This window comes from Topomyia yanbarensis, chromosome 3 (genome assembly GCF_030247195.1).
Source record: "Topomyia yanbarensis strain Yona2022 chromosome 3, ASM3024719v1, whole genome shotgun sequence".
Classification (NCBI taxonomy): Eukaryota; Metazoa; Arthropoda; class Insecta; order Diptera; family Culicidae; genus Topomyia; species Topomyia yanbarensis.
Window position 1 is genome coordinate 5,057,720 of NC_080672.1, and position 20,109 is coordinate 5,077,828.

General features: G+C 40.0%; 1 protein-coding gene across 7 annotated transcripts in view; it reads left to right on the forward strand.

The window, feature by feature from the left end:
* Nucleotides 1-944: 944 nt before the first annotated feature.
* The window catches only part of LOC131693817 (aspartyl/asparaginyl beta-hydroxylase), a 57,460-nt gene continuing 38,295 nt past the window's right edge, over nt 945-20,109 (forward strand). For 2 of the 7 annotated variants that reach the window (XM_058981962.1, XM_058981963.1), the window contains exons 1-8: nt 953-1,118; nt 1,227-1,340; nt 11,665-12,222; nt 12,408-12,518; nt 12,782-12,889; nt 13,140-13,291; nt 13,365-13,445; nt 13,501-13,647. In XM_058981962.1, coding sequence (XP_058837945.1) covers nt 1,289-1,340; nt 11,665-12,222; nt 12,408-12,518; nt 12,782-12,889; nt 13,140-13,291; nt 13,365-13,445; nt 13,501-13,647 — 1,209 coding nt within the window. In that variant the 5' untranslated portion in view covers nt 953-1,118; nt 1,227-1,288. Of the gene's footprint in view, nt 1,119-1,226; nt 1,341-11,664; nt 12,223-12,407; nt 12,519-12,781; nt 12,890-13,139; nt 13,292-13,364; nt 13,446-13,500; nt 13,648-20,109 lie in introns of all 7 variants that reach the window. The other 5 variants (XM_058981969.1, XM_058981968.1, XM_058981964.1 and 2 more) reach the window with 5 other exon arrangements.

The window sequence follows — 20,109 nt, forward strand, 5'->3', positions numbered from 1 at the left end:
CATGTGATTAATAACTGCATTTAAAATAGTATTCAAATACTTTTCTTATGTGTGAAAAAAGTGGAAGACGGTGAATAAATAAATAGGCATGGAATTTTATTCTAATGCATCTTATATTTATATACTTTGTTTATAATTAATAACATTTGCATAACTAACAACAACTAGAACCGGTTCTCTTACCATGCATCCTTTGTGTTGAGGAAATTAGCAAACTTCGTTGCAATTTTCGTTGGTTAATTTAATGCTTACAGTTTGTTTCCGTATCCGCATTCTGAAATATAATTCATTTTATTTTTATTGCTTATTATGTACACAATCGATTGAATTTACGTTTAAATACCTTCAGAAAAGTGTTCGAGTATCTCCGATCGTAACTCCTTTGTCTTGTGCTGTTACTATGCGTGAAACCGTATTGAAACTGTCAACATTGTATATTCACGTAATATTCATATTCTTTACACGTAACACTTTACACGTAGTATGTGACAATTACATAGAATGTATGTATAGTATACTTGAAAGTCATTGATATAACATTTGTTATTCATCAAAGTAGATATGAATGTTAATAGCTGCACATGAATCTAATGTGATTGGTTATTTTTAATATTTACGTGCTTTTTCACTTAACATTGATATGATTTTTTGGCTCAGTGTAGAAAATTTACCAGAAATCTGGATACCTTTCATATTCAGTAATGAGTACTTCATTTTAACCGTGTACCCACGACCCGATTCAACCCAGAACTGTGAATCAGAATATTTATGATGGAATCCGTACAGAGTTTAGTCGGAATTCTTAGCCGATTTTGGTTGGTTCTAATCAGAATTCTGTCTTAACCGGCTCCGACACGGAATCGGTTATTATATTTGTTGGTGGGTTTGGTGCAGTTGATTCGGTGAATGTGTTGGTGGAATCCAAATAAATAAACAAAAACTAATCAAAAAGATCCGTAACCGACACGATCTTCGCTAATACTAGCTGAAATTGCTGTGTACTACATCTTCATTTTCAGATAAGTCTCTTTCGTCGCTCGCTCACAGTAGGAGTGCTTCTTGTGCACAGAGAAGGTTGTTATAATTCGACTTGGCGATAAGAGCCAGCTGACCAACAGGTTCGTCTTACGGTCTATCAGTGCAAACCCGGCGAATCCGGGGATCGTTTTTTAAATGTGATTATCCAGTGATCTACCGTTATGTTAACTATTTCAATTGATTTGTAGAACTGTTCCTTCGACCGGTGTAATTTATATCTGAAGAAAAAAAAAGTCGAGAAGCTTAAGTTATGTCCGGAGATGTCCAGCCCAGGAAACGCAAGGATAAGAAAAGGAAGAAAGGTAAGATCATTTCGTAACAGGTCTAGGGTTGAACAGAATTTAGTCCACTTTTCCAGAGAAAAGGTAAAGCGACAGAGCACCACTTCCGTGGAGGCAGTTTTAATTTAGAACTTTTATTAGCTTAATGTGAAAAAATCTTTAAATAGAAATTTTCGACTCACGACTCTCTCTGCTTTGCCTTTTCAACTTCTCATTTTTCCTTTACCCATCTAACATTGAACCCGAGCGGAGTGGTAAGTCGCGCATAAATTTCTGAAAATGTGAGATTATCTCCGTTCGGAATTATGCACACAGTCGATTCGTTTTTGTCATACGCACATTTAATTCGTTGAAGCAAATAGTTTCTGTAGCGGATTGTGCGTTTGGTTTGAAAGTGGATTCGATCGAGATTTGTAGGGACAGTGTGCTTCCAAAGGTAGCACATTTTTGAATTAAACTAGTCCTGCACTGAACTAGCTTATAGGTAATAGTGTTGTGGCTGGCCAATATTTTCCTCTATTACCGCTCAACAAAATTTTGAAAGCTTTTATCCATAATATCAATTTAACCTTTCGTGACAGTAATATCTTAATGGTGGTAAACCGGAAGTACAGAGGATCGAGGTTTTAGCTTTTGCTGGTTCTGGAAAACCTATGAGGAAGAGGGGAGTACTAGAATAAACCCAATCGCAAAGCACTATTTTCCTGGTCAAGAAATAATTTCAAAAAAAAAAAATGATGTCAATAGCAATGCGCCAACAGAAACATGTCAAAGTCCCCGGCGTCTAAAGGCGCAATTACTGGCTATCGTCAGTTCGTGGCGTCCACAAATGAGGGTAAAACATTTCTAACACCTCTTACAGGGCGTCCCCATCTGCGATCAGCTGAAATTGATCACGTCAAACTATGGAAGAAGCGTGAAAAAATGTACCATTTTCTACGCATCGTTCTACCAATTTGTTTAAGCAAACCGGGAGTTGTCCCATCCTTTCTCTCTACGTGTTAAAAATAGTTAAGTCAAGACACCTCTACGTAACAAAGAGCTTTCTCTGCCACACAGTATTTACGGCAAAGAGATGGGAATAATAATACTGCGCCAAATGAGTTTGCATTCCTTGACCGTTTGTTCCCTTTCAAGCGGAAAAGTATTCATTTTTTACGTTTAAATGTACAACAAATTAAATCCAATTGATATAGTAGAAAAACAGTGAAAGCAAAGGAAGGAAAACTTTAGTCTGTTGGCAAATGTTACCGGCCACGTCGCCGATCACAGATCCACGCGGCAGCCAGAATCACATGTTTTCTCTAAAAATAAACCGTTAAATGAAAGGAAAACAGCGAATTTATTGCGACCTTTTCCGTGTTTTTGACCTGCGTCGCACTTTACCTGTAGGTACACAATAACATTTGCTGATTTTACTTATTTATGATAGATATTTTAAGAAGATTTAAAGATTGACGCTTCAACTATATTGAACGCTAAGAGTATTGCATAGCATTGAACGTTGTATATTGAGATATATTGTATACACTAGAGCGTGTTCTTCGCTTTCACCAAATTCTTGCTTCAAGATACCCGCCACTTCCAGCAGTCTCAGGATCCGGCGATGGCAGTTCACTGTGAAGCGATGGACATAATTTACCACTCTTAGTAGACCCTCCCATTTTGGGAAAGTTGCTCTAACGGCTAACGCATTCGTCTACCAGCTGTCGGTGCATTGAAAAAGACCATAGCTCCTCTTTCGCCTCTAGAGTTTTTTATGTCCTTATCGGCCACTTCTTTCCATACTTCATGATATACAAAATTGGACACAAAACTATCAGCACTATAACACACCAACTAAGTTAGTGTCGGATTCTGATGAGACGAAGTCGAAACTCAAATTCAATAACTAATTTAGTTATAGGTTTTGTGCTCTTCACGCGCAAAGATGGTTCTAAATAATTTTCTCCTTAATGGAGAAAACATAGTTTTTACCGAAATTGTTCTCCATTAAGGAGAAATATAGCGTGTTTGCAAATTTCTAGAAATCTTTTTCGACACATTTTCGAAAACTGACCACAAAACAGGGGGGGGGGGGGCGGGGGTGGAAGAAGGAGTGGTCCTCAAGAAACTTTTTGGTTAGCTTCCTTCCTACCGAAAATATAATTTTCACTAATGTGATCCAAAAAACTTTTTTTCAATTCTTCGAGTGCCATTCGAATATCTGGACGAGGCAAGAAGGCCAATGCAACAGCTTGTTTGTAAATGAGTTGTATTCAGTGAGCTTTCGAATATTTTGTCTGATGACCAAGTTGTTTTAATTTTTTGAAATGACTTTGGTTTAGACGAAAGAAGCATCCGTGAAGGGCAGCACCGGGTGAAAACTCTTCATGCAACACTTATCACAGTTGTCTCGAAATACAATATTATGTACAGTAGTCATTCGTTTGTTTGGTCATTTCACGAATCACGACATTTACCAGATATTTTTATTAGCGCACAGAATGCTGTATCATATGTAACCAAATTCTTTTTCGGTAATAGCATATACACTAATGGAACGAAACGACTACAAATTTCTTCGCCAACGCTTTCGTGGACGGCAAATAGCTGCACAAATTGACATGGAACTGTGCTAAATGTTCCATCCATTATCAACAGTGTTGCCTGTGGTTTGCGAGAGCTATTTGATGTACAGATTCGAATAACTGCTCATGTTTGAAAGAAGGAATCAACTCCTAAGTTTGAGTGAACTGGCCAAACGAATGGATCGCCAGTTTACATGCGAGGGCTATTTGCTATACAAATTTAAAGAACTGCTCATGATTAAAAAAAGGAATCAACTCTTATGTTTCTGACAAGCGGCCATTGATGTTAATAAAAAGTGGTTTTCGAAATATATTTTCTCGCATTTATTTCATTGCCAAAAAAATAACTGGGTTTAGTGGCATGAAAATATTTGACGGTATTCATTACAACTTCTTCGTTGACAATTCTAATTGACCTTCTGGAAATTAGGATGCTTGACAGAGACAGAAAACTATTTGTGCTTTTGGTTCAAGTTTGTAATCTTTCCCCCCTCCCCAAGGTTTAGGGGTTTGACGGTATTGCAAACATCATCAAGCATCAATTGCTTTAGGATGGGTATTGCATTACGCCTCGATAGTGGTGCATCGAGGAGACCGAGAGGGTTTATGCGCCTTTTTTATTTTCTATGTTTCTTCATACTCTGCACCTGCGCATACTAACGCTAAACCACTGGTCTATGCGCGGTGTCGTGGCCGACTGGCGGATCGACGTAGATTGACTTTTGCTGTGTGCTGTGTTTGCAAATATTGTTCTATTGGTGGTATTCGTGGACGGGGCTCACGGAGGGAGTCATTGTGTGTCCATTTATCGGTCGACCTCGTCATCGTGCATATACCAATTAAATTAATTTAATAATTAAATTAATTTTATAAAGTAGAATAAGTAGAAAACTATTAGTTGTAACTTTGTGATAATCGTAGTTTTTCGTACTAGTGTACAGTGTGCTAGTCGCATGTCTATCTATGTATGCAGTGCTGAGCTCCCTCACGGTACTGATGGCAAACCAGCTAGACAAAAGAGAATCAAAAACGGTTAGCAGTTAAAGCAGTAAGCGATGCTTTTTTGAGTTACGGTTCTCATTCCAATGAATTGACAACAGTCAGACGGTTCTCTTCTGAATCTCTCACTCATTGGAATCATTATTGAGAGGAAGGGAAATTGACCGTCGTTTTATTAACAATATAAATACGGTTATGACGGTCATCTTATTACAAACAACGACATAGAATTAACAAACAGGCGGTTTCACATAAAAAAGCTATGCATAAAAGAAACTGAAAGGTGGAGAAAAAATCAACAAAGCACCGCATGCTGCCTGAATACAGTACACTGATAATATTTAGTTTACCATACCAATCCAAAACAAATGGTACTCAATCTGTCTATCATTTCAATGCGTTCTCTCTCGCACGGCTTCTGTGAGAGATAGTTAACTGAAACACTATCCGAGGAAAATGGAAATGAAATAACGGTCATTTTTGTGGTGATACGGTCACTTCATATTTACCGTCACAATTCAAAGACCATCGTGAGATTGCACAGCACTGTATGTATGTATTCGTCTGAGTATTTGTGACAGTTGGGTCAGGGAATGGATGCAGAACTGACGTATATGATAGAATAGTGGCTTTAACGTCTGGTGATCAATCTGAGCATTTGGTTCTATTCATTCGGAAAAATCGGGTTGGATAAATTAGGGTAAAGTTAATTTACCGACGCACGCGAGTCATCCATTCCCGGCCAGCATAGCATGATGAAAGTCTAACAGCATGCAATTGTCGTTAATGATAAATATACAACATTTGCTGCATTTAGACAAGTTTGATTGCATGTTACATATGTTTTTCTATTCTACTTCATTAGTCTGTCTCTTTTGTACATCTATTAGCTTAATTTTCCATTATTTATGTATACCAAAATAGTATTGTTCAATTTATACACTTCTAGTCAAGCTCTTTGCATCTTTTTTTTTTCTTTATTCGGCATGTTATGATTCCTTTTATTAGTATATCTCTACTATACGCTATCTATACTCATATAGGTACAAACGCTCGTGGCCTTCGCGATAACACAAATCTGGCCACAAACGCGACCATGCAGTTGCAATAATCCACATAAACTTACGCCCGCGATTTCCCCTACATGAAAACACCCCGGTAGTTAAGTAAACGTGGCATCTTTAAACTTCCAAACGCGGTCTCAAACATTAAACCACCACTCGCGCGATCATGAAACGGTCACGTCCGAAAGTTTTACCAGTCTGGACTAATGCATTCAGTTAAACCAATCAAAAAGTGACGCTCATATTCACTAAACAACATGTTCCATGGTGACATGACCTGGAACTCAAGTGATATGGGGAAACGGACTACCATCTGTACCATACACTAAAAATTAAACTTCAGATTCACGGTCCGCGCGCGATCAAACAAAAATACACACTACGTCATTATAAAATCGAAGTTATACACGCGAAGTCACATACACGTGACAAACACGTTAATATACAAATGCTTGAGCCCTTCGCGATCATTCCCGGCATCTACACCCGCGATCTAGTAAACATGATGGCATCCCAGTGATAAAGTGAATGTCTCAGCTCCTATAAATTTTCAAACGCGGTCTCAAGCGTGAACCTAAAAACTCCCGCACTCGCGCGATCATGAATCGGACACTTCCGTTGTTGTTTCTATCCTTGATATCAGCAGACTAGGTCCACGCCTTCAATTGGATCAATTAAAAAAAGAAAGCTCGCATATCCACTGGACACCACGTTACATGGTGACATGGTCGAGGACTTTAGTGATTAGGCGTAACTTACTCCCTGTCAGAATATGAATTGTACACCGAAAACTAACTATCAGAATGAAGGTCCGCGTGACCATCCAAGAACGCATATAGGAATCGCATACGGTTACAAAATCCAGTCTTGTACACGCGAAGTCACATGAACGCGAGCATACGTGACAAACGCGTTAACATACGAGCGCTTAAGCCCTTCGCGATTAACAACGCATTCCTACCTTCGCAATCGTGCAAACTTAATAACATGCCGGTAATAAGGAGAACGTTTTAGCACTTACGAAGTTTCAATCTTCAAACGTCCGTTTCCGCGCACTCATGAAACGGTCACGTCCGGAAACTATTACTCTCTGTCCTAATAACTTAGGTCCATACATTCAGTAGGACCAAAAAAAAAATAAAGCACATATCCACTAGACAACACGTTCCATGGCGACATCACCAGGCACTCTAGTGATATGGAAGATCTCACATTCTTTTAGCATCTTAGCAGTACACCAAAAAATAAAGCATAAGATTCACGGTCCGCGCGCGATTATCCAAGAACACACGCGAATATACGAAAGGCACACGGCTATAAAATAGAATTCACACACGCGAAGTTACGTACACGTTAGCACACGCGACATACAAAGGCACACGCGATCGAACACGTTAACGTACAAATGCTCGAGCTCTTCGCGATGATACACGCGATCGCGAGTCCCTACGTCCGCACATACCTAAACCGTACAATGAATATCACATTCAGAATCACGGCCCGCTACAATTGGCCTAATGCAGTGTTTTAGTGGGCGACATTGCCTGTCTCGTCTGCAAATAAACATTTGTGATTAGGAGTTGATAGTTTTCGTTAAATTTCTGCCGATAAAAGTTGAAGAATGCTGACTAGTTCAGTAATTCGAAAATTAAATTTGGCGAATTACCAGTAAAATACCATGTTTTGGTCAGGATTTTTAGGTTATGCAGAAAACTTTCACGCAAAATAATTTTCCTACGTCAACACCCCGGTTATGTTCTGGACATTACCTTCACCTAGTTTTTTCATGTTGCTTGCCGAAAATTGATTTGTTACGTAAGGAAAAATGGAATTGTCTGTTAAAAACTCCTACTAGAACACAATTTGCTGGGCCTGAAAAGAACATCTGAGTGTTTTATTGTGGGAACCTAATTTTGGCCCGCTCACCGCGGATCCGGCGAACTAGTTTGATGTCTTTCGGTATGATTGTTATGCGCTTGGTGTGGATGGCGCACTATTTCGTATCCTCGAACAAACCGACCAGGTAGGCCTCGCTGGCTGTTTCGGGAGCCATTACGGGTTGAGCTCTATAAAAGGAGATCGTCCTGCGCAATCTCACAAACCAGACGTTGGAAGGGCACCTTGCGGATTAGTAGCTCCGTTCTTTTCTGCTAGTTCGTAGACGCCGATCGCACGTGGTATCTTCCATTAGGAGGTGCACTTCATCCTAAGAAATCCGAGAAAGTCAGGCTGATATGGGACGCTGCGGCCAAAGTGTATGGGATTTCTCTTCACTCTAACCTTTTGAAGGTGCTTGATCTGCTTACGCCACTTCCGACTGTTTTCAGCCGGCTTCGTCAGTCCCAGTGGCCGAGTGTGGCGGCTTAAGGGAAATGTTCCACCAAATTAAGATCCGTGAACCCGATCGTCAGTCGCAACGTTTTTTTTTTGTGTGAAGATTCTGTTACTGACATTGTGAATGTTTCTTGCTTCTTATTGACCAAACATGGATTGTCATGCTCCAGTAAACTATATAAAGAAAAGATCAAGCCAGCCCAGCCCTACGCGAGGTCACAGCTTCCGGTTAAAAACCACCAGAGAAAATTCAGTACTGCGTAATAAATGAAATGCGACGAAAGGGATGAACACTGTGAACGTTGGATACGGTGGACAAAATTCTTTCCGCAGTAGATACTCTCCGTATTCTTCGTTGTTACTTTCAACCTCCATATCTAAAGGACTTCGAAGAACTTCAAACCCATAATCTTGTTAACGCAAGCGTACTCCTGAATTCCACGGAAGCGCGGATGTATCGATGCTGCACCATATGCATCGGATAAGGCTAAGTTTCCAACCATCTTGACGAAGCAACATCTGACATCTTTCTTCATTACAGACTGGTACCATAACCGTTTTCGCCACGGTAATAGGGAGACCGTCGTAAACGAAATGCCCCAGCGATTCGAGATAACTAAACTCCGATAGCTAATGAAGACGGTAATGAGCCGTTGTATCTGGTGTCGCCCTCGCCTTGCGAAGGCAGCTCCAAAGCCTCCCCGATGACCTCACTTCTAGCTGCTAGGCTAATTCCAAACGTACGTCCGTTTACCTTCGTTGGCCTTGATTATTTTGGCCCAGGACTGGTGAAAGGAGTCAGGTCGAGCGTTGAATAATATTATTCACCCGCCTCACATCAAAGTCGGTCACAGTTTATCGTGTGAATCATGCATCATGGCAGTACGATGCTACGAAGCCCTTCGACCGTGTTTTGCATCGCTGTGGAGAAGCTTAAACGCATTAGATTTCCTACCTGGTTAAAAGATTGGATTGTCTCGCATCTCACAGGACGTAGTTTGCCACAGGCATTACCTTTGGATCATTGCTCTTTATTTTGTTTCTAAACGATCTTGGCACGGTTGTGAAATCTTCAAATCTAATGTTTGCTGATGATTTGAAATTATATAGGCTAATAAATTGTAAACTGCTCAGGGTTGATACGGTCGCGCGTTTTATGTTTTCGATCTGAGGCATCGCGCGTATTTGGTGCGAGTTCAATTTTCGGTAGTGTTTTATGTTATCAAAATCTCCTCTAACATGTTCGTTTATCGTTTTGTTCAAGATGTATACTATTAACTTTCACTCCAATCTCTCAAAAACCAGGTTGCGGTTATAAAAGTTATTCTGAGACTCCATTATGCATCTTTATAACTATTTAGAGAGATTACGAATGGACGGAGGTATTTGGTAAATTCTGCTCCTTTAGGATAAACTGGACCCTCTGTCGTATCCTTGTAGCACATCCTTGCTGTAATAGCAGCTGCTTAAGTCTTAAATAAGATTTAATGAAATGTAATAAGCGTTTGTTAAGGAACTTCCTTTACTTCCGAATTCGTAGCGATATCTGTCACGAAAACGCTGCATTTTAGCCATAGGAACAGATCTCTTACCAATAATATTTTTTTCACGATCTAATCCGCGATCTAGGAAATTTGTTTGAAATCGGCTATCACATAGCTTTTATCGTCAATCAAAGCACATCCATCGAGTTTCATGAGCACCTGATCGAACGCCATACGGACCTGGATTCTGGCCACTGCTTGTTTCTCGAAGCTTTTGATGGGTTGTTTACTTGCTCGATAATATTTATAACCTCAAAGACGAACTCGCCGCAGAGTACAGCGAATAAAAGCCTTTTTGCCAAATTATATCCGAATGACCTTCAAGCGCAATTAACTATATACGATTCCAGTCCGCAGCTTGGTTTGCACTACGTACACACTTTTAAAAAACCTCAAAATTTCATCAATATTGGAACACTGTTTCTTGTGGTTAACCACCTCGGTTCTAGTAACGGCTGTTGCTCGCTCTGAAATAGAAAAGAAAGAATATCCAGTTCTCTAAACTAGAGAAGCTCGCAGCTGGAAAAAAACTCCAAGAAAGGCCTACTAGATTAGCTATGTATTTCAGCGGTTTTCATGCTGTAGTATAATAGGGCGCCCAAGTAAAGAGAAACAATACTTCACAAACACAATAACTTGAGTTATAGTTACCCTCTTAGAACGGTTAGTTTCAAAAACGTCCAATGAAGGACGTTCGTTGGACCAATTTGGACAACGTCCAAATAACCGTTCAACAAACGTCCATCGTTGGACCCGTGTTGAACGATTTTGAAACAATTTTTTGGACGTCTCAGTGGGTATTCTCAGCCTCTAAACCACTCCTAGGCGGAAGTGGGTTAAAGTTGAATATGAAATAATTCCATTTTCTTTTTTAGAACGAATGTGATCTGCATTCTCAATAATGACGAATCAAAATTAAACGGCTTCGATCGAAATAGCATTTGTTAATTCAACAATTATAACATTTTGTCGAAAATATTTTGGATTGTAATATTTCAAAATAACTTTGAAACCTAGGAATATTTACAAGTAACAAGACACGATTTGTTTAGCCTATTAACGAAAAATTCCGCGTCAATACATGAGAAATTTCCTATAATTTTCAAATGAAAACCATTACAAGTCTCGAAGATATTTAATTGGTTTTAAAACCGAGCAAGCAGAACCGTGCGCGGATTTGGCGCGATTCTATTTAGTCGTCTTCCGTAGCAACCCTAGGTGGCTATCATGCTGTGGAGTTTTTAATCGGGGTTGAATTGATATTAAATCCAAAGTACCATTTCTTGGTTATTTTTCAACTGATTGTGATTATAAACAAAACTCCTAAAATGATTTGCAACAAAATATTTCTAGTAGGATTAAAGTTGTCTGAGAGTTACTGACTGTCCACGATTTTTCTGATAGTAGGCAGAGAACCAGGAATTATCTAATGCGCAGTTATTAAAATACAGATACATATTCAGTCTAAGAAATGCATTCTTGTTGATCTCTGTCAGCTAGTTTCTAGAAAAATTTATGGTGATTAGAAGTCCGAAATTAACTGAATCTATAGATCATAGATGCAGTGAAGAAATTTCACCTTAAACAGAAATTATGTCTCTCTGATGGATAAGCTGTGGATAGTTACTTCTGTAAAAAAAATGTCGATTTAACGAACAATCTCAAATTCAAAATTCTGCAAATGTTCTGACTAGAATGTTAACTGATTTAAAAAATTATTTTCGCTACACATGTATAAAGCTCAGTTGAATAAACACAAACGATCTGATCGTGTTTACTACACCGAGCGATCATCAATACTATCTAATAATATTTTCACTCACTCCTTCTTTAGATGACGAGGACACGGTAAAGGAGACTTCAACCCCGAAACACATCGCTACCAGTGCGGCCCAGGCCGCCACCCAGCCTGGCGATGTTCAGATGCACATCCACAGCGATCACGGCACCGGCGGGAACTGGTGTGCCAAGATTGTGTTCTTCCTGTTGCTGACTGGACTGGGGGTGCTGATTGGGCTGATCATTATCGAGAACCGAGGGGTGTCGAATGCTGATACACCGCTGTCGGAGTCTCGCTACGCGGAGTACCTCAACGGGTGGGTTGACGAGAACCGCGAGGACGATCATCACCATGAGGAGATTTTGAATGCCATTAATCAGCTGGAGGAGGAAGAGGATCACGATGAGGATGAAGGTCATGGTGAACCGTACGCTGAAGAGGAAGATCACGATGATGAGCAGGATGGTGAACACGAAGACGACGAAGAGGAGGAAGAAGAAGCAGTACAGAAACTGGATGACGACGAAGTAGAAGAAATTTTGGCGGTTGAGAAGGTGTCCACACAGGAAGCGGAAGTCGCAGAGGAGGATGATGGCGCGGATGAAGATGATGGTATGTTGAAAAGAAAGCCAATAAATTATTCTTTTCTTGACGCTTTATCGACGATAGTGACTGACGAAATATTTCCACATAAATTGAATGGTTTGTTTTAAAATAAAAAAATGACGAAAATTAGCTGCGATGTACAACAAAGACTGAACGAATAAATTGGTTTACCTGGGCTAAATTTTGTACAGATAACGAGAATGACAACAATGGCAATGAAGAAGATGATGCCGATGTCGATGTCGATGAAGACGAAGATGACGATGACGTTGACGTCGATGGCGAATCCGATGATAATGAGGGTAAATCGATATTTTCCTACCTCACATTTTAGTACCCTATTCGAGTGAGTACAAGTCCCAAGTCAGCATATTGCCAATATTTTCGCTCGCTTTTCCGACAGTTCTATTTGCTTGGCGCGGTACCGGGTTTGGAGGTCCGCTTGCGTTATCCCATTGTAATTACAGGACAATATTTTGGGGTGCTGCTTTACGGGTTGAAAGATTTGCGCTAGAATAAGAACGAATCATGTATTTAGAACGAGTTTTTGTTTTCAATTATCAAGCTATTACAGAACCAAATGAAAACGACGAAAACGATGAAGACAATGACGAGGAACAGGACGGGACAAAGGATACGGAGGAAGCCACGGAAGTGGAAAATGAGAAAGATGGTTAGTAAATATCATTCGAAGCCGCTTCCGGCATCTACCGCAGTTTTATCAGTTTTAAAAGAAATTAACTGCTGGTTTTGTAATAGCTGTACATAATTCAATTTATTGGACATCAGTAGCTTAACCCTAGATCGGTTTCGCGACTTTTCCTGGGTGTAGACGATTTCGAAACTGTTCTAGGGTTAATGTTAATATTTTGACACGTCCGATGATGTGGTTTGTTCATTTTCCAAAAAATGTATTATTCCAGTGCCGGTAGCTGATCAGCCGGACGACGATGACGATGATCAACCCAATGACGAAGATGGTGAAGACGATGCCAATGATGCCGATTCCATTGCTAAAGAAATTGACGAACTGGCGGACGCTGATGATGACGACAACACGCCGTTTGATGAAGAGGTGGGCACAATAGCTTTTATTCCTTGTTATTATGCATTTTTTTTCCCTTTTAAATAATGCTTTGAATGATTAGGCTAACAAACAGAAAATCCCGTTGGTAAACGAGAATGCTCAGTTACAACAAAAAACTGATCCATCTCAGAACATCGAAACGGTAGGTAATTGCCGCTAACTAGAGTTGATGCTTTGACTAATGTCTTGAAAAATAGCAACCTATTTCTATGGACGCCAAAATCGAACCAGAAACTCCTGTGGTTAGTGCTGAGATACTTAAAACTCAAATGGATGAGTTGGTAGAAAACTATAACAAATTAGCAGAAATGTTAAATGTGCCAAAGGAACAAAGGGGTAAACAGGTATGTTTTGAACCTATACGCGTTAAGCTCGTTATCTATGTTTCTTAATTATTTATAATGCCAATACAAATATTTTTTGTCACTGCACCGCCCGGAATTTGATCCGTGATATACCATTCCATGAGACATTTTTGATGTTTTATATTAAAAATTTCCTACTCCTCTCTCTTTCTCTCTGGGACTAGGTGTCATTCTAAAATCTAAAGTGTCTCCTATGTAATGAAAAACGGTGTGCGATTTGCTTATAGTTCCGCTATTACTAGATGGATTTTAATCATTTATACAACATCCGATTCAGAGACGCCCAACTTAAATATTGGTAGTAATTTAATAACTGCAATAGGAGTAGTCTCTTAAAAGTCGGTGAAAATGAAAAGTTCACAAAAATGGGAAGATTTCATGTAGGTATTTCGAAAGCACGGGTGCACTCAACTGGGTTTGTGCTTACTGAAGGAGGGGGTTAGTTGGAGATTTTGGTGGGCGAGAAAATTGAGTTATGTTAGAGCAGTTTCAGTGTTGTCAAAAAGTTGCGAAGCTATACTGCCTATAATCGCAAGTCAGTCCCATGTAGATAGGGAGTCCCATAGAACATGTGACTGAAGCGATTGTGTGCATTACAGCAATCATTGGTAGTTGGTGGAAAATGAGATTCCATATTTCGACACAGATCTTTCAATAGGGCCAAAGTCGCAATGTACTCAAATGGAGAAAAATCAGTTTCAATATACGGCGATGCTTTTCTAAATGTAGTTTTTATTGTAGGTATAAATTACTTTATGACCATGTTTTTCCGGAAGCATCTTTGGTTAAACCTTATGACAATATAACAAAGAATTTAATTCCTATGTGCTTTTAGTGGGTAGAAACTAAAAAAATGCTTACGCCCAATTTGCATCCCAGTCGTGATTTCGCCCTTCAGCAACCACCATTTGCGGAAGGGCTAAACGGTGTACATAATTTTCAGAAGGGCGCGGTAAAAGGGCTAAACTGACTCTGTCTTGCTGGGTAGGGCTGGGTAAATGGGCGAGCTTGACAGTATACTTTTTAATAGGGCTCAGCAAATGGGCGCATAGAAACCCAATGTAAATGATAGGGCGCGTGCATCTTTTCTTCGAATTTCATGAAAATATCGAAATATTCGAATGTTTATGTGCAACAACTATCGAGTAGACATGATCCTAGTAGATATTGCTTATCATTTATATAATAGAACCGCCGTTTAAAGAATAATTTTGTGAATAATAACCGTACGCCCGGTTCTGTCAAAAAATGTAAGTTTAGCCTTTATATTCCATATGAGAAGAAGGGCCTAAGTCGAAATCTTGAAGAAAATGCATGTTTCGCCGTTTTGTTTTCTTTAATTATAAATCGAACTAAAAACCATTTTAACTAATTTTCACCTCAATCTTGTAGTATTTTTGTCGCATAATGTCATAATAGCGAAAACGCAGTTTGTTTACATTTGCGATTTAAGCCCTAATGAAAGATCTATGTCGATTTATTTATTTATTTCATGGAAGAACTAAATATTTCTTTGGGCAAGCGTGGGCTTCCACACTAAAACCCTTAAAATGGAGCTGTTCGTGTTGAATATGCTTTCGGAATATACATACTCATTAGCCTTTTAATTGCCTTCGTCTAAATGTAGATCTTGATGACGAAAGTACCATCAGCATTTCGCAGTGAGGGCCGGGAATCCGTCACCTGTGCCACTTTCTGCAGCCCTGAACCGATAGGAAACATGAACTGGAGAGTGCGACTATCAAACGATCTGGTAGAGGACACGGCTTGAATCACGTAGGAGGCAGATAAACGATCGAAGGTGCGAAACGTCGATCGTGGACAAGGACGTGTTCCTCGAAGTACTCAGATGAGGGCATCCTCTTAAACCTAAGTGCGGTCGAGTTGACGTCAGAATTAACAAAGTCGTGCCATGCGGCCATGCCGAGGAATGGAAAACCGAGAAACTTGGAGTGCTGAGCTATGAGAACCGCTGCTAAGAAACCAATCTAGCTAAACAAAAAATCTTGTCTTGTGGAGCTTTGCCACAAAGCCAACGCGAATCCTCCGGGAGACACCTGCAGAGTTTCCATGGCGAAGATAAAAGGCATAACTGAACCAGTTTGTTAGCGAAATATATTTTGAGTCCCCGTTGGTATGATGCGGCCGATGAGCCAGTGAGATGAAGAAACAAGAAAGACAAAGATGATTGAAAGGTTTACATTTGAACAGAAAAGTGAAACTCCGAAAGGCTATTGGCAACACAGATGAAAGATGTCCGGAGAAGATGGAGGTTATAATCGAAGGGTTGTACCCGCTGCATGGACCAACGACCGGCCACTTCCACGGTATAGTGAGGAAAATGACTATGAAGAAGAAACCCGAATAACTTACGAAAAGCTGATCAATGCAGCGAGAGTAATGAAAGTGAAGAAGACCTCAGGACCAAATGGAATCCCAAACCTGGTACTGAAAACAGTGCTACAGGAGAATCCGGGTATTTATGACCACGCTGAAGAAATGCATCGATTAAGGTAGCTTCTCGTTTGTCAAAGTCGACAAATCCTGTAGATTTTATATGCCGTAGAATTTGGTTGGAAAACTGGCAGAGAGAATAACTCTTAACAGTACACTGAGAGTGTGGACGGCCTGTCCAACATGTCCAACTGTTCGGCTTCCGGAAAGGCAGGTCTACAGTGGTGGTCACCTTAAATGTGAAGAATGCTTTCAACAGCTAGGAAGCAATCGACCATTTGCTGCACAGAATAACGGTTCCTGAGTATCTCTGCAGGATTTTGAAGAATTTCATTCAGAACTGAACGCTGACCAACGAGACAGCCAAGGGAGAGAGAAGAATGACTAATACGGTTTCCTCGACCCGACATTATTGAATGCGATGTACGATGGAGTATTGAAGCTGTACCTCCATAGGGGTTTGAAGTGTTGGTTTCGCGGATTATGGGGCGCTTCAAGCAGAGGTGATGATGATTAGCAACCGAAAAGCAGTGCAACATGCAAAAATTTAAGTAGTAACGTCGATTAAGCTTGTGAAACGACGGTTAGAGCAACTTCTGTCCTGAGTACACAGGCGTCGAAGAGACACCGGAGTGTGTGGTTTTTGACGGGAGTACTACAAAAGGCCGAATCTCATAAGGCCGATGCACAAAAGACCGAATCATAAAAGGCCGAAATCGTTAAAGGCCGAAAACCACAAAATGCCGAATCACAAAAGGTCATTGTAGTAACCCATGGTGTTAGGGACCATTCATAAATTACGTAACGCAAAAATTGCCTAAAATTGACTCCCCTCCCCCATGTAACAAATTGTCACAAATTTCTTCATCCCCCCCCCTCCCCTGTTACGTTACAAATTCCTAGAAATTTTTTTTTTCATCGGTGAAAACATGTTACGTAACGATCTAGTTAACTCCCCCTCCCACCTATGTCATAACATGTCACAACTTGTTGTACCCCCTCCCCCCTAAAAGCGTTACGTAATTTATGAATGGTCCCTTATTGATGAGCTGGTGCATATCATAACTTGAATTGATTGCTGAAACCTGATTTAATTTCTTTTTGATTTAATTAAATTCAAAAGAAACAGCTCATGTTAAAAAGAAGGAACAATACCCCAAAAGATACCACTTTTCGCTACAATGTGCATTATCCGCATTGCATATTTTCTGATTGGGTCTTTTCGGATTTCGGCATTTTGTGATAGGGTAGAACGATGCTGGGTCATTTGTCCAAGGGTCATCCGGCCGAAAGACATAAGGCCGAATAATCATTGGGACGGGGCACACTAGATCGAATGTACCAAACAGGGTGAGAAATAAAGTCTTTGGAATTGAAAATAAGATTAACGAATTAACAAATGATCAGCTTTCAATGAAGGACAATTTGATTGGAACCTTTGAAAGAATTTGATTAAAACCTTTGAAAGTAACGTCGCACTTTCTCGCTGTCGTATGCAGCGAATATGAAAGTGCGGGGTCATTAGGCCGAAAACCGGTAGGCTGTATGAAGGGTGATTTTTTACGATTTTTTCAATAATTTGAGTAATGAAATATTTACGACACTTTTCTCGTTGCATATTTGCCGCTGTAATGGAATAAATAAACAACTGTGACGCCGCTCCGCTCCATCGGACTTAAACTAATTTAAACCCCTATGTCTGAGTAATCCGGGCAAACGAGTGGATCACTGGTTTGCTGGCGAGAGGCCGCCGTTTTCGACGGTTTTTTTTTCTAACAATGTTTTTTCATATTCAATTCAACTCCAGCTCTCAGGTCGCTAAGGATCCGTTGCCATAGCTACCTAGTTTGTTAATTTTTTCTAACAAATATTTTTCACATTCAGTTCAACTCCAGCTCTTGTTCAATACCCACGTTAGTTATTGAAGCTTCCTGCGATTATTTTCCTTTAATCTGGAACTCAAGAATTCAAAATTGAGTATCACAGATGACGAATTCACCGGATTTTCCGATGAAGAAATTGTGCCAGATTTAAACGTGGTTATTTCCCAAAAAGGAAAAGTTGTTCAGTGTCAATTGATTTTTTTCAACATGAATAAAAAGGAATTCTTACTTATAAAAATAAGATTATAGAAGTTAAATAACTCCAATATTCTCTAATTGGGCTAACGATCGCTTCTACTGGGATTGCGCCACTAGACAGCATTCGAAAAACAGGGACCATGTATGCAAAAATTGTGCAATTACACGACCGCAAGATGGAGCCTACATTTTAGTTGGTCACAACGAACTCCATAACCACGATGTCAATCCTTTGGACGGAATGGAGAAAGAGTACAAGTCAAGGCTAAAACGGAAAGCTCTCGTGTCAAAGTCCAAAGTCCCTTCGAAAGTAATCCGTGAAGTTTGCATCCAATACGATTCGATCGTACAAGCCCGAGTGTCGAGTAAAGCGCAGAAAATAGCGATTCGAAGGCATAGGGAAACAAGTGGAAGCAATTTGGCGGCGAATTCATCGTTCCAGATGAACTGAAGCAAACGCTGCTTTTCTTGCAGAAATACATTCGCAACGGGAACAGTCACATTATGATACAACGATAACAAATCTTCAGTGACTGGTTGACTCCCGGTATTTGCTTGTTGACGCCGCGTTCTCGACCGTTCCTCTGGAATTCACACAAATGCATTCCATCCACTGGTCGTTGTCTTATCAAGACTACGAAACAGTTGTTCCGCTGGTATTCATACTGCTGAACAATAAGACGCAAGAAACATATGCATACGCATTTGAGGCACTGTTGGAAGTGTGCGAGGAAGCACAGATTGAGCTTCATCCAATCTTTATCCTTTCTGATTTTGAGAAAGCAGTTATCAATGTGATGAAGGACATTTTTCCGGATGCAAATTGCTTTTTATGCTATTTCCATTTTACACAAAATTCATTAAAATGCTGTATTCCAGTGATATGGATGTTTATATTAATGTAAAACTCCTACAAGTTACTAAAATTAAATTAAAATACTAGAATGTATCACGAAAGACATACCGGCAAAACTAACTGGCTTCATCCAATATTTCAAAGTGTACATATATTACAGGGCGAAACAACAACAAAAGGCTTATGTTTCATCCCGCTCTCTGGTCAAACTACAAGGTGGTGATGGAACGTTTGCCACTAACGACCAATGCTCTCGAGGCGTGGCATCGACGGTAGACTGAAATTGTTGAATGCAGTCATTTATCCATCACCAAGATAAGAGCGGAACTGCGATCGTAACAACATGAAATTGAAGAACGAATTCTACGAATTTTTCAAGGAAACGGTCCCCAAGGATCTCAAAATAGTTCGGATAAAATAAGAGAGTTTTGCCTGGAATGTGAAAATATCACTGATGAAATTTTTGTAAAAAGCGTAGCACTTTTGTTGTCCTTGCAACAAAAAAGGGTTTAATATAATTGTGTTAAACTATCGTGCTTTTCTCTGACTTTTTCATATATTCATTTCGTTTTTTCGAGATTATGGATTGGTTCTTGGAATATTAATGTTTACTGTTGAAGCCTACATCTTAGCAATAAAATATATGGACCAAAACATGAGGACCAGTATCATCAACAGATTAGATCATTCGATTTCTGATGCATGTTGGACATGCGGTTTTATGTGATTCGGCCTTTTGTACCGCTTCCGTTTTTGACTGCCCACGGTTTGACTCAGTGCAGAGTGCAATGTTTGCTATCAGTGGGACAGACACCAACCCAGATGACATCTTCCATAGAATGTGTCACGATGAAAATACGTGTAACGTCATTAACAGCAATATTGTGTAAATTATGTTGGCTCGGAAGCGAAAATGGCGGGAGATAATGAATGGAACAATGGGTAATCGCCACCTGGTGTATGCCAGATCAACCACCGGGAATTAGTTCGAGTAGTTCGAGTCGATGCGCCGGAAGCGTGTCGTCAAGGTTTCTGTATACCGAAAGCCAT